Genomic DNA, 12854 nt, shown 5'->3' with positions numbered 1-12854 from the left:
TGGTACTTAGAGGTTTTCTTTAAATTAGCACACGTTGTAAGTAATTGCTAAGTTCTTTTTGAAGTATCAGAACTATAGCGGATTAGCTGATAACGGGATTTTAAAATATTTTTGATTTTAAAATTATTTAGTGCAAACCGTTTGACTGATCGTAGTAAATAAGTGCCCCCTTTTCTCTAAGATTAAAACAATTTTTTCCTGATTATGTAGCAAACTATTTTGTTTCATTTTTATTGGTACTTATAGGTTCTCTTTAAATTGACACTCGTTGTAAGTAATTGCTAAGTTTCTTTTAAGTATCAGAACTAGAGCCAATTAGTTGAGAAGATTTTAAAAACATTTTCGATGTTAAAATTACTCAGTGGAAAACGTCTAACTGATCGTAGTAAATAAATGCCCCCTTTTCTCTAAGATTGAACAAATAAATTATTTATTTATTTACATTATTGTTTCTTATTTGTTTGGTTTGTGAAAAGTAAATATATATTAGTACAACTCAAAAATTCACTATTGTTTGCTTTGTTTTTTTATGAACAAATTCGAACCGCAATTTTATTTTGACATTTAAACTTACATATTACACAGTCAATTTAAAAAAGTTGCTCTTTTAAAATAAGATGTTGAGAAAATTCAGTTTCGTTAAACTTATTTTTCAACTTTAGCACGATTCCCAGTATAATATTATAGTATAATTTGTTATTAGGAAAATGCCTTATTTTGTTAAAACAGCAAATACTAAAAATTGAAATTTGTTATAAGATTTTGAAGCAGTGCCAATTTTAGAATCCAATCTCTGATTTTAAAAAAATGCAATAAAAAATACGCAATTTTTGAACTTATTTTGATTTAAACAAAAGTCATGGTGAGAAAGTTAACATACTTTTCACAGAAACTGAGAAAACCAATTTCACCTATATTTCGTCATAAGAGGATAAGAATGATATTGATCCAAGGAACCTCTTTAATAATTTCGTTATTTCCAGAATGAAATCTGTTAGATCGAAAAATATTATTCCTTCAAAACTGAAATGAGAAAAAAATTAACTTTTATTATTTATGTAAGCTTATTCCATTTATTTAATGATAGCGTTAGCAAGGTTAAGGATGTGCTATGGAATCCTCGTTAACTATTATACTATAAATGCATTATATCATATAGCTTGAATAATTTAATTTAAGCAAATTATTTCATAATTTTAAGCAAATAAAGGTGTAAAAGTAAACTCGATTGAAATACGCCTAAAGTATACCCTAAAATATATGTAAAATAAACCTTGGAATAGATAAATAAATAATAACTTTTCAAACAACTTTGAGCAGAACGGAAACGCTAAATTGTCTAAATTAGTTACCCTTGTACGACGTATGGCTGCGACTTTTGTTAGCTGTTTTCTGGACTATCGCCAAATAGATAAATCTTTATTGCGACCCAATTTTCGGCCCAATTTTTTCGAGATTTTGTCTACCCCTCTATTTTAAGGGTCAGTAAAATATATGTTTATTCTAAGAAAGTATGTTTTTGTGTCTGATTTCGTAACTTAATTAATAGTTTGCACTAATTAACTAACATATTTGAGGTCACCCTCAGGAACCATTAAGATTGACACTTTAGTTCGTGAAAAATCGATTATTAGAACGAAAGTTATTCAGACTGATATCTCTTTCTTGGTGGACTGTACAGATATTGAGAAAAAATTTAAACTTCTAATTCTTTTTCGCTATTGCTTATATACTTCTTTTCATACTAAAGCTGAAAAAACCAAGCAATATTTTATAATTTTTATTTCTATTTACGTATTATTAGTCTACAAAAATTTTATACGTGGAAAAATCTTGGAAAGAAAAACAAATTTTTTTAACGAAGGGAAAACGTTATTGAGTTAGTTTAATGTAATGAAAATTGTGACATTTTTCTTCCGTGACATTTACGTAAATATAAATTATAATTTAAACACACAGTGTATGCATTAAAATTTCATAAAGAAAAGTAAACAATTTTAATGCATTTCGCGAAATATAAAATGACAGTTTTGATTTGTATTGCAAGTTACACCCAAGTTATAAATTCGTGTGCTTAAAATATTTATTTCTTACTAATATTACAATATCAGTTTTTGCAAAGAGATACAATTTTGTTTATTCAACTATTTTATGCAAAAATGTTTCAAAGCTTGTATCGGTAATTTTGAGTTAATATTTTTTGAGCAGCACCATACAAAATGCTTTTCCCTAATTCAGGATAAATAAATAAACAAAGTAACTCAGTGAAGCACACAAAAATCTATTCATAAATGATGCTTCAACGTTCTTTCTTGAGAAAATATACATGGTTTGTGCAATTTTTGGCATAATATTCTTTAAAAGTTAAGTAGTTATGTTATTTCGGTAAAAGCAGTTTAAGCATTTTTCAGTAATATTATTTGTAAATCATCATTACTGTTAGTTGACCAATTTTGTTGTAAATAAAAAATCTTCGCAAGTAAAAAATAAAGTTATGTTTGTTTTAGATAATGATTCGTTTTGTACGCAAAACACAAAACTAATCATCAAATTGATTTATTGATTGAAATTTATTTAGAGTTACTAGAGTTTTTAAAAATATTGTAGTTTAATTTCGTTATTTAATATCTATTAAAATTAAAGTAAGTGGATCAAACTTCACCTTATTACTGATTTCGTATTCTGATTATTTTCACCTTATTATTGAGTTAGTACAAATTTTTAAAAATTGTATTTTTGTATTTATTTTTCATTAATATTTTTATGAAGAGTTTAAAATTGAAATATTATTTCAATACAATACGAAATATAACATTAAGATTCAATATGAATACAGTATACGAAAAAATATTTCAGTGAAAAAATTCGAAATAATAATAATTATTCGTTAATAAAATAATTTTTTTATTATTTTAATTTCTACTTTTACTGGTTTACTTGTAAATGAGTAAATTAACTTTAATATTTTCAAAATTTGTTTAACTAAGTTTCGGATAGATAAAAAGAAAGCAGATTATGTACAAGTAACAATGCCATTAAAAATTATCTGATCACAGTATATTTCATTTAAATGAATTTATTTAAGATATTTATGTTTTCTAATAAAAAATAAGTTTTTGACGTATTAATTATCAGTTTAACAAATAACTTGATATGTAATAAGATTCATCTGAACTTAAAATTTTACAATAATAATTATTTAACTTATTGTAAAATGAAAAGTAAATATGTATATATATATATTTAATTTTGTAGATTATACCACTACAACCACACCTGATGGAAATTCCAAAGGTAAGAACCTAGGTATTGATTCGTCCTTTACAAATATAAATATAAAATTTTTCTTTACTGTTCTACTATAATATATATTTGCCAACTACTGAGTTTAGAAATAACCAAACTAAGACCTACCTTCTGCTAATGGCCCTCTGGATCCTCTTAAGAGTTTTGTTTTTCTAACAAATAAGATTGAAATACTAATTTTGAACAGGTAATAAAGGTAAAAGAAGCTTTGTCCTCTTAAAAACAAACTAATGAATTGAAATGATAAGTTTAAATATTTTTAGTACTGATATACAATGCAAAAACTCTCATACTAACCTTCTCCTTGTATTTGTCTCAAATAGAATTTTTCTAAAAAATTCATTCTAAAGGCTGTGTTAATTTTAAAAAATTCATCAAATTAAATATTATTTTATAATTTCTTACAAAGCTGTACGGAAGCTCTTGTTTCCGTTAATAGTTTGATTTTTAAATAAAATCAGGAAGAAAGTTTATTAATATTATTTTTAATCAATTAGAAACAAAAACAGAATTTAGCAAACATTTGCTAACACTTTCAAAAATCGTTGAATTTTAAGATCTTCTCTACGTCAAACCAAACTAAAACTCTCATGATCATTTACGCAAAAAAATCTGCATAATTTATGTAAAAAGGTTCATGTAGTAGGCTGTTTTCTTTTCATAAGTTAGAAAAAAGTAGAATGGAAAAAAATTAATAAATCTTTGAAAACACTACATTGTAGCATTCTTTTCCTATGTGAAACCAAGCGTAAACTCTTATATTCACGTTAACCGCACAATGTTTAAAAAAATCGTTAAAAAAGTTTATTCTACTGTTGTTTTATTTTTAATCAATTAGTAACAGCTAGAAATCAATTTGAAATAACTACCATCAAACTAATATTAAAATTTAAGAAAATCTCTCTTAATTGCATTGTATGGAAGCAGCACTAGGACAGAAGATTTTTCTACTATGACAAATGAACATTATGTGCTTGACTCTAAAAATCGCAAAAACTTCAGACGATGAATTCAAAAATCTCTTCTCCTTTCAAAGAAAAGAAAGAAAGAAAAAGAAACTGGGCTTTTCTCAAACAAAATTGCAAATGGTAAAGAAATCACTATTCGTAGAACTAAATTTAATATTAGTAAAAGAGACGTAAACTGTTTTCAAAAAATATCTGCATATTTAATGATAGGTAGATACTTTATTTACGTCGTACTAGAACTATTGGAGAGGGAAATATCCCTGGGGAGAATTCAAAGACATGCAATCACAATTTGATTCTTTAAGGAGGGGAGAGCTCCCGGCATTGGTAGCCCGACCACCTGAGCAAGAAATCGAGCACTTTATTATGGTACAGTTTAACGAGGACCAATACAGCCCACCATCAATTCGTACGCAAACTGAAAGTGGGAGGTCACCCTCCCACTTTCTGACCGCAGCCAGTGATGCGGGACACATATTTGATGAAACTGCATGATAAATGGAAGCTACTTTCTAGTGACAGAAACTCATTTAAGTCTTTATTTAGTTATCCTCATTTGCATAAATAAAACAGCTAAAATCTATGTCGAGAATTTTAATCGTCTTTTTAATAACATTATTAAATCAGGCCATTAGCAATAAACCTTCCCTCTATACACTATCAATAATGTCTCTCATATTAAAAAATACGATTCTAAAATTTTTTTTAAGCATTGCTCTCAGAATGCTTATAATTATTTTTTTACGTCTGTATGAAGATAAGAATGTTATCAATCTCAATTTCAATCACTAAAGAAACCGTGTCCTCTCCGGCATTTTTATCAACTAATTTATTATAATGACTGCATTTTTCTTTATAAGACAGGATTTAAAGGGGGTGGACAAAGTAATGGAAACACTTTTATGCTAAGACATTTTTTCATATTTCTCCAGAAATACTCAACGAAATATTTAATAACTTCAGAAGTGTTCAGATCATGCTATTTTCTATATAAATAAAAATGAAGTTTAAAGTTTTTAAAGGTTTGAGGAACCGACAATAAACTACAAACGGAAAATAATGCCTTTGAACAATCTATGCCAAAAAATGTAGCAATAGATTTGTAACTTGTGACAGTTATTTTGGTTATTATATGCAATATTTATACGAGCTTTCGTAAGCTTAGCTTAAGTATTTATGGATATATGAATATTTTTATAAGAAAGAAAAGTTTTTTACTACAACATTAAAAATATTCAATAAAGATAAACAAAGTTTTAAATTTATATCGAAATGCCTGCTTTAAAATTTGAGAAAAATTCGTTTAAAACAGCGCAAAATATGAGTAATTAAACTAGTTCATTTATACTGCACATGTGAGGGAAAAAATGTTAAAAAATTTCTTAATTTTGCAATGAATCTTAATTAAGAACTAATGAAAAAAAAACGTTTTGAATATCTTAAAAATTTCTAAGTTTTCAAGCAATATTCAAAGTAGTTTTCGTAGTTTTAAAAAGAAAGATAAAATTATAAGGGGTTTTCTTCAAATATAATTTTGTATCGTACTACAGAATTTAATATCAAATAATACCTTACATTAAATGTTCATACACCGTAATTTTATTTAATAATGAAAGTAAACAAGCTAAAAAAAAGTTAGTTTTATGGGGTCCCCAACAATACCGGGTTAATTTTTAATAAATCTTGTTTAATAGTACAAAGTAAAATATGCGGAAAACCCCTTATAATTTTGAGCATTATTTTAAAAAGTGCGAAAACTGCAAAGAAAATTGCTTGAAAATTGCTTTAAATTTTTAAGATGATCAAAATAGGACTTTTTTTCGGAGGCTAAAACCATTCACTATAAAATTGGGTAAATAACATTGTTTTAATTTTTTCCACACTTGCACAGTATAAAAGAACTGATTCAATTACTTACATCTTGTGCAGTTTTGAATGAATTTTTTTCAAATTTTAGAGAACAATTTTCATAGTTAATTTAAAAAGTTTCTAAAAATTTTGTTTGATTTTATTGAATATTTTTAAAGTTCAAGTCTTAAGGAGAGTAAAAAAAATTTGATTTTTTATAAAAATGTCCATTCTCCATGAATATTTAAGCTAAGCTTATGAACTTTCTTGAAAATTATTGCATGTAATGGCCAAAAGAGATTTAAAAATCTCTTGCTACATTTTTATGTCGTAGGATGTTCAAAAGCATTGTTTTCCGTTTGTAATTTATTGTTGGTCCCACAAACCTCTAAAAGCTTTAAACTTCATTGATATGTATGAGAATTTGCATGATCTAAACAGACCTGAAGTTATAAAATATTTTGTTTAGTATTTCTGAAGAAATATGACAAAATGTATTAGCATAGAAGTGCCTCCATAATTTTGTCCACCCCTATATCTTTTATATACTAGAAATTATTTCTCTATATTATTTTGAAACATTTTTATTCTATTCATAATTCGTTTCGGATTGTTAATAAATTTGTTGTTTGTAATGAATCAAAGTAAACAATTTAACATTTAATGCTTCGACAACGAGCTTTTTCAAATACAAAAATATAATGTCAATATAATAGAAGCTTAATCTAAATGAAGAATAAATCTTCCTTTATGGTAATTAAATAATTCGCTAATTACTAACAACTATCCTTGGAACTCTAATATTTTTGTTTAAAAGCATAGAAATACTACGAACTTAACTATAAATCAAGCTAATATTTCCATAACAACCATGGTTTTATTTTGGAAAAGAACAATATGTCCTAAATGGATTTCCATATAGGCACTTCAGTTAATAGAGGTTTGCCTTTATGTGTGATGTAGTGCATAGCTTTTAATAAACAAAGAAAGAACTTGTTTTCTACGTACCGATATGAATTATATTATCGTTTTTAATTCAAAAATTCAAAAATGTTTTGTTAGAAGAAAACTTTTGTACGCTATATTTATCCTTATACATTAGGTCAACTATCTTTGCATCCAGAAACTTAAAAACATATAAAAATAAGTTTTAAACTATCATTTTAAAATGTAATCTACATTTTAACTCTAAAATTTTAAAAGTGTCTTTAAATTAAATTGCAGGTAACGAGACAATGAAAAATATGAAGAAGAAGAAGAAAGGTAACGCTTTACTTACCTACATTTATCCTTCTAATTTTGTGAATATATATATATATCTATATATATATATATATATATATACATATATATATATATATATATATACATATATATATATATATATATATATATATATATATATATATATATATATATATATATATATATATATATATATATATATATATATATATATATATATATATATATATATATATATATATATATATATATATATATATATATATATATATATATGGGTCATTCTCACGAAAACTGTCATTTTTCAGTTCATAAAATCCCAAAAAAGTAAAGTGAATAAAAAGCTCTGAAACTTTCTATATTAATAGAAATATGTAATGGCATTATAAAGAAAGTATATATCCGATAAATTATACTTAATATTAAAATTAATTAATTTTTTAAATAATTAATTTATAATTATTAATTTATAATAATTAATAATTAATTAATTAATTTAATAAATAAATTAATTAGTTTAATAAATCAATTTATTAATTTATTTTTCAAATTAATTAACAAGTAAATTAATTATTTTCACTATTTAAAAAGTGAGGGACTGACACTAATAGTGAGGGAATGATATTTTATTTTAATACATGTTTTTATCTAAGTTACATCTACCTAAAGTTTGAAAATTATAACATACTAAGTATATCTAATATTTATTATAATTTAGTCTTATATATTTAATAGTTTTTACAGGTTTGGGAAATAAAATTGGCTGGCACGATTGAACAAAAAAAAATTTTATAATATACTCATCTTGAATCATTCCCTCACTTTATACACTAGTGAGGGAATGACGAATTCAATAAAATTTAAAAATAACAGTTAGGCTTTATTAATTTCTGAAGTCAATCACATACAATTATATTCATACAAGAAAGCAACATATAATTATCCACTTTCTCGATGAAATTGTATTTTATTTTACTCTAAAAAACGACATGAGGGAATGACAAATGTAAAAAATTTTACCTGGTTTGATTCATTCAAATTTATTCCACAGCAAAGCTTCTTTAAGTTGAAGATGGAAACATACTGCAATTTTGTTCTATGATGCCAGTTGTTAACTTCTGAAGTTTTTATTAAAATATTTTTATTCTAAGATGATTGCAGGTGATAAGAACATTATTGTGAGGGAATGACGCGAAACACTGGGGACAAAGTTTAAAATAGTGCTGTGTTAATATTTTTATCAGAAATTAAATTTAAAATTTATTTTCTGAATTCTATATTTCAATATTCTCAAATAAAAAACACAAATTTGTAAAAAAAAATTTTTTATATCAGAAACAATTTTTTTCTTTTTTTAAATCAGCAGTGGGGACAAGTGAGGGAATGATATATTGGTATATTTTTATTACCTAAAATTAATAAAAAATAAAAATTGATAATTTTATTTTTATTCTTTTGTTAGCTTGCATTCTGAAGGACACTTTCCCTGAAAATTTTTTTTTCGTAAGTTGTAAAACAAACATAAAATATACTGGGGACATGAAAATGACTGTTTTTGTGAGAATGACCCATATATATATATATATATATATATATATATATATATATATATATATATATATATATATATATATATATATGTATGATGAGAATGCTGCTTTTAAGAGATGAAACTACGGCTAATTTCCGATTATATAAGTCGTGAAATATGACGAGTTAAAGTAGTTAAATTTGTCTACTTCAAAATGATTATCACATTTCTTCCCATGAAAGACTAATTGACTTTACCAAGTGACAAACTTTTTTTCCTTCCCTTTAATTTCGTTAACTGTAAATTTTATATATATATATATATATATATATATATATATATATATATATATATATATATATATATATATATATATATATATATATATATATATATATATATATATATATATATATATATATATATATATATATATATATATATATATATATATATATATATATATATATATATATATATATATATATATATATATATATATATATATATATATATATATATATATATGTTCTTTATCTAACTATTCAATTGCCTCTGTTTTACAAAAATCAGTGAAAGCGGCAGAGGTTATTGATTGGTTACGAAAGCATAGCCAATTTTTAAAGAAAACCGGTAATGGTATTTACAGGCAGACGATCTGCATTTATTTCCTAGAAATTGAAATAAAGATGTGCAACAAGGAAAATATTACATATGTTGCCCTAATATTAGAGGCGTATTAAGATGTAATGACCTGGTCACGAAACTAAATTCTACTATAACAACAGTCCTTTCTGCTGCAGACAATCCGAAAAATGTTTTACCCACTGTTGTGCTCAAAACGTCTGATGTGTTGTGTGTCATATTTCGCGATTGAATGCAGCCTACCGTTTTCTTTGTCGTGTTTCCGTTTCGGAGTTTCGAAAATTCACGTGACACATTTTTTAATGACTTTTTTCACTTTGCCTCTAGGATTTGCCATTTAAAAGTTCTTGCTTACCAGTTATTCTGTATGCATTACAGCAAAATGACAACGTTCATGAGTTGTTTTAGTGATTTTGGTCTGCATTTCGTCAAGTATTATTATTAAATCGATTCCATTAACAGTTTTGTTAATAGTTTGTTCTTTGGAATCATTATGAGCTGTTGTTTGAAGAAGAGTTTTTATGGCAGTTATTTGATCATAAGTTTAGGTGCTTCAAGTAGTTAAAAATGTAAACTATCTTGAATGACCATGTGTTATGGAGAAAAACCAAAATCATAAACGTAAATTCTCTTTGCACATGTTCGCTGTTCAATGGTGTAATCGAATTCTTGGGGATGAACAACCTAGCGATGCAGGAGTGCATTTTTGTTTAAAGGGCATACTATAGCGTGACAGCCAGAATAATATTAATTTTACCGAGAACGTAAGTGCGATTTTTTCTGTTCTCCTATACAGCTACTAAATTTAGTTCTGAACAGATTTATATTCCTTCCTAACCTTATGTTGTTGTTTTTTTAACGTATAAAACACTGGGTGAAAATGATTTTCATATATAGATTCTGAATTAGATTGCTCCCAAACCATCTATCGACTCTCCTTAGTGAATCTTTGAAGGGAGATTTCGATTAAAGTTACTTAAAATGGATTGCTGATAAAATAAATATTTTAATTTCAGAAATGCGGCTTTTTGATCATTTTGAAGTTAAAAGAGGCTGTCTTTACAAAAGAGGTCACTTCGACATTTTGCTGTAGTTTAAAAATTTTAGTGTGAATTTTGAACTAAAAATATAATGGTTCGAAAAAAAATTCTTTAAAACATCTAAAAATTCCGTATTTGTATATAAAGAACTTAAACTAAGCAATTGAAGCAAGCATTTTACGGTTCATAACGCTCTGGCAATTTCGGTTGACCAGAGTTTTTTCTTTATGATTTGTTCACGAGCAATGTATTGCATTAAAACTCTATTGCTGCTGAAGTTTACAGTTATCCTTAAGGCAAAATTTCTTTGCTAAAGATTCATTTCATTTCTAATCACCCGTGTGCGAGTTGCATTCAAACCTAAAATGATAAAGTATAATTAGAATTAAATCTACTCCTCTTGACTTATAGAGATCTATATTTTAAAAACTGTATAAACAATACTTTACATACTATTTTAAATCAAATCAATCATCTTCTATAATTTATTATTTTCTTATCTCCTGTAAATGAAGCAAAAAAAACTACAATTTTCATCAATTTGCATAGAAAAATATTCTTTCGAACATTCTATTCTAATTTATTATTTTCTTATCGTCTGTAAATGAAACAAAAATACAATTTAATTTGGTCAAACTTTACCAATTTTCATAGAAAAATATTAATTCATATATTCCTTTATAATTTATTATTTTATTATTTCTCGTGAAGGAAGCAAAGCTACAATTTAACTTGGACAAATTTTATAAAGGTAACTTGTACTGCACGGAATCAAGCCTTTGCATCTATGATTTTGCTGAATTTTTTGTACCGCTATATATATTTAAATTTTATTTTCGTAAATAGCATCAGTATTTATATAGATTTGTCCTTAAAGCTGATTATTACATTTCCAGGATAGTCTGCTTGTTTAATTCACTGTATCTAATTCATTTTTCTAACATAAAATCTCTTTTTTTTTAAAGGTTTGCTTGGTAACATATTAGGTGGAGTTGGAAATGTCTTACACAAATTAGTGAATGGCCTAGGAATGACTCTTGGAGACGTGGTTAAAGGATTAAAAAATCTGCTTTCCGATCTGGGAGATGTCGTAAAAAAATTACTTTCAGCACTTGGATTAGCATAATGTTAAATAAGACTTTTATAATACGGGTACACTTGTTTATTTTATAGCCATCGTGTAAAAATGTTTTAATCATATTGTGTTATTTCTTCAAGAATATTTCAAAACATTTTTCAAGATTTTTTCAAAACGTTTTAAACAATTTCCAAAAAAAAGAAGAAAAAATAAAACCAATTTAATTGTGTAAAAATAAACCCAATTTCTGGAATAATTATTCCTCTTCATTTGTCATTACTCATAAACATTCCTCATGCTGTCCATTATTTTTTATAAACATCATTATACTCATGCTGTCCATTATTTTTCAATAACATGCGATATTTGGTCTATTTTCACCCTAATTTTTTTAATCTATTTCAAATGCTCTAAAATTACTTTTTGGTTAATATTATTTCTTAATATCTTATTTTCCACAAAACTTATCTTGTTCATCAGTTTAAAAAATTAAACAAAACTGAATTGCTTAGTTTTCAAGAAAAAACTGTTCAATCAATAAAAAGGTTAATCAGCGATTTTTCCTTCTAAAACAAGAGAATCAAATCTATTCCTTTAAATGGCTAATCCAAAATTATCTTTTAAATAATACATAAAAGGGAATATTTTATTGATAAAAGTTTTATTCAATAGCTAAATTCAAATTGCCACAAATTCAATCTATTTTTCAAAACGTGTTGCCCAACCTGCCTAGATTACTCAGGTTTTATTTAAAGTCATATGACTAATATAGGGCTTCTAAAGTTGTTTAAAATAGTTGTAAGAGTTTTTAAAAGAAGAATTTCATTTACAAAAGATTAAAGAAAAATATCTTTCTTCTAAATAAATTTTTTTTACTGGAAATTAATATTTAAACACACTTTTCCTTTGAAATACTAACTCTTTGTTATATCTTTTGGTGAAGGATAGTTGCTTTATTAATTGATTTTTTTAATTATATTTTTAATTATTAATTATAATTATTATTATTATTTACGTTTTTAATTTATTTTTTTTTATTTCCAATGAACTGCAGAATCGGTCTTGCCGATAAACAGAACTAGTGCGTTCTCCAGAGGTGGTATCCACTCTTTCAGGATCACCACAATGGGTGAGATACTGTTGGTCATGTTAATTTGGACGTCTAGTTTTGTCACACTAGATTTCAGCACCGA

At 25.5% G+C, this 12854-nt stretch overlaps 1 protein-coding gene across 1 annotated transcript in view; it reads left to right on the top strand.

Moving 5' to 3' along the window:
• The window catches only part of LOC107447044 (uncharacterized), a 210312-nt gene extending 198392 nt beyond the window's left edge, over nucleotides 1–11920 (top strand). Inside the window, exons 179-181 of the mRNA XM_087167704.1 lie at nucleotides 3256–3294; nucleotides 7347–7385; nucleotides 11549–11920. Coding sequence (XP_087023830.1) covers nucleotides 3256–3294; nucleotides 7347–7385; nucleotides 11549–11709 — 239 coding nt within the window. The 3' untranslated portion in view covers nucleotides 11710–11920. The remainder of the gene's footprint in view (nucleotides 1–3255; nucleotides 3295–7346; nucleotides 7386–11548) is intronic.
• The last annotated feature ends 934 nt before the right edge of the window (nucleotides 11921–12854 follow it).

The sequence above is a fragment of the Parasteatoda tepidariorum genome, chromosome 7, assembly GCF_982258835.1.
Source record: "Parasteatoda tepidariorum strain Cologne lab strain chromosome 7, Ptep-v5.0, whole genome shotgun sequence".
Lineage (NCBI taxonomy): Eukaryota > Metazoa > Arthropoda > Arachnida > Araneae > Theridiidae > Parasteatoda > Parasteatoda tepidariorum.
This window is presented reverse-complemented; position numbering and strand designations above follow the sequence as displayed.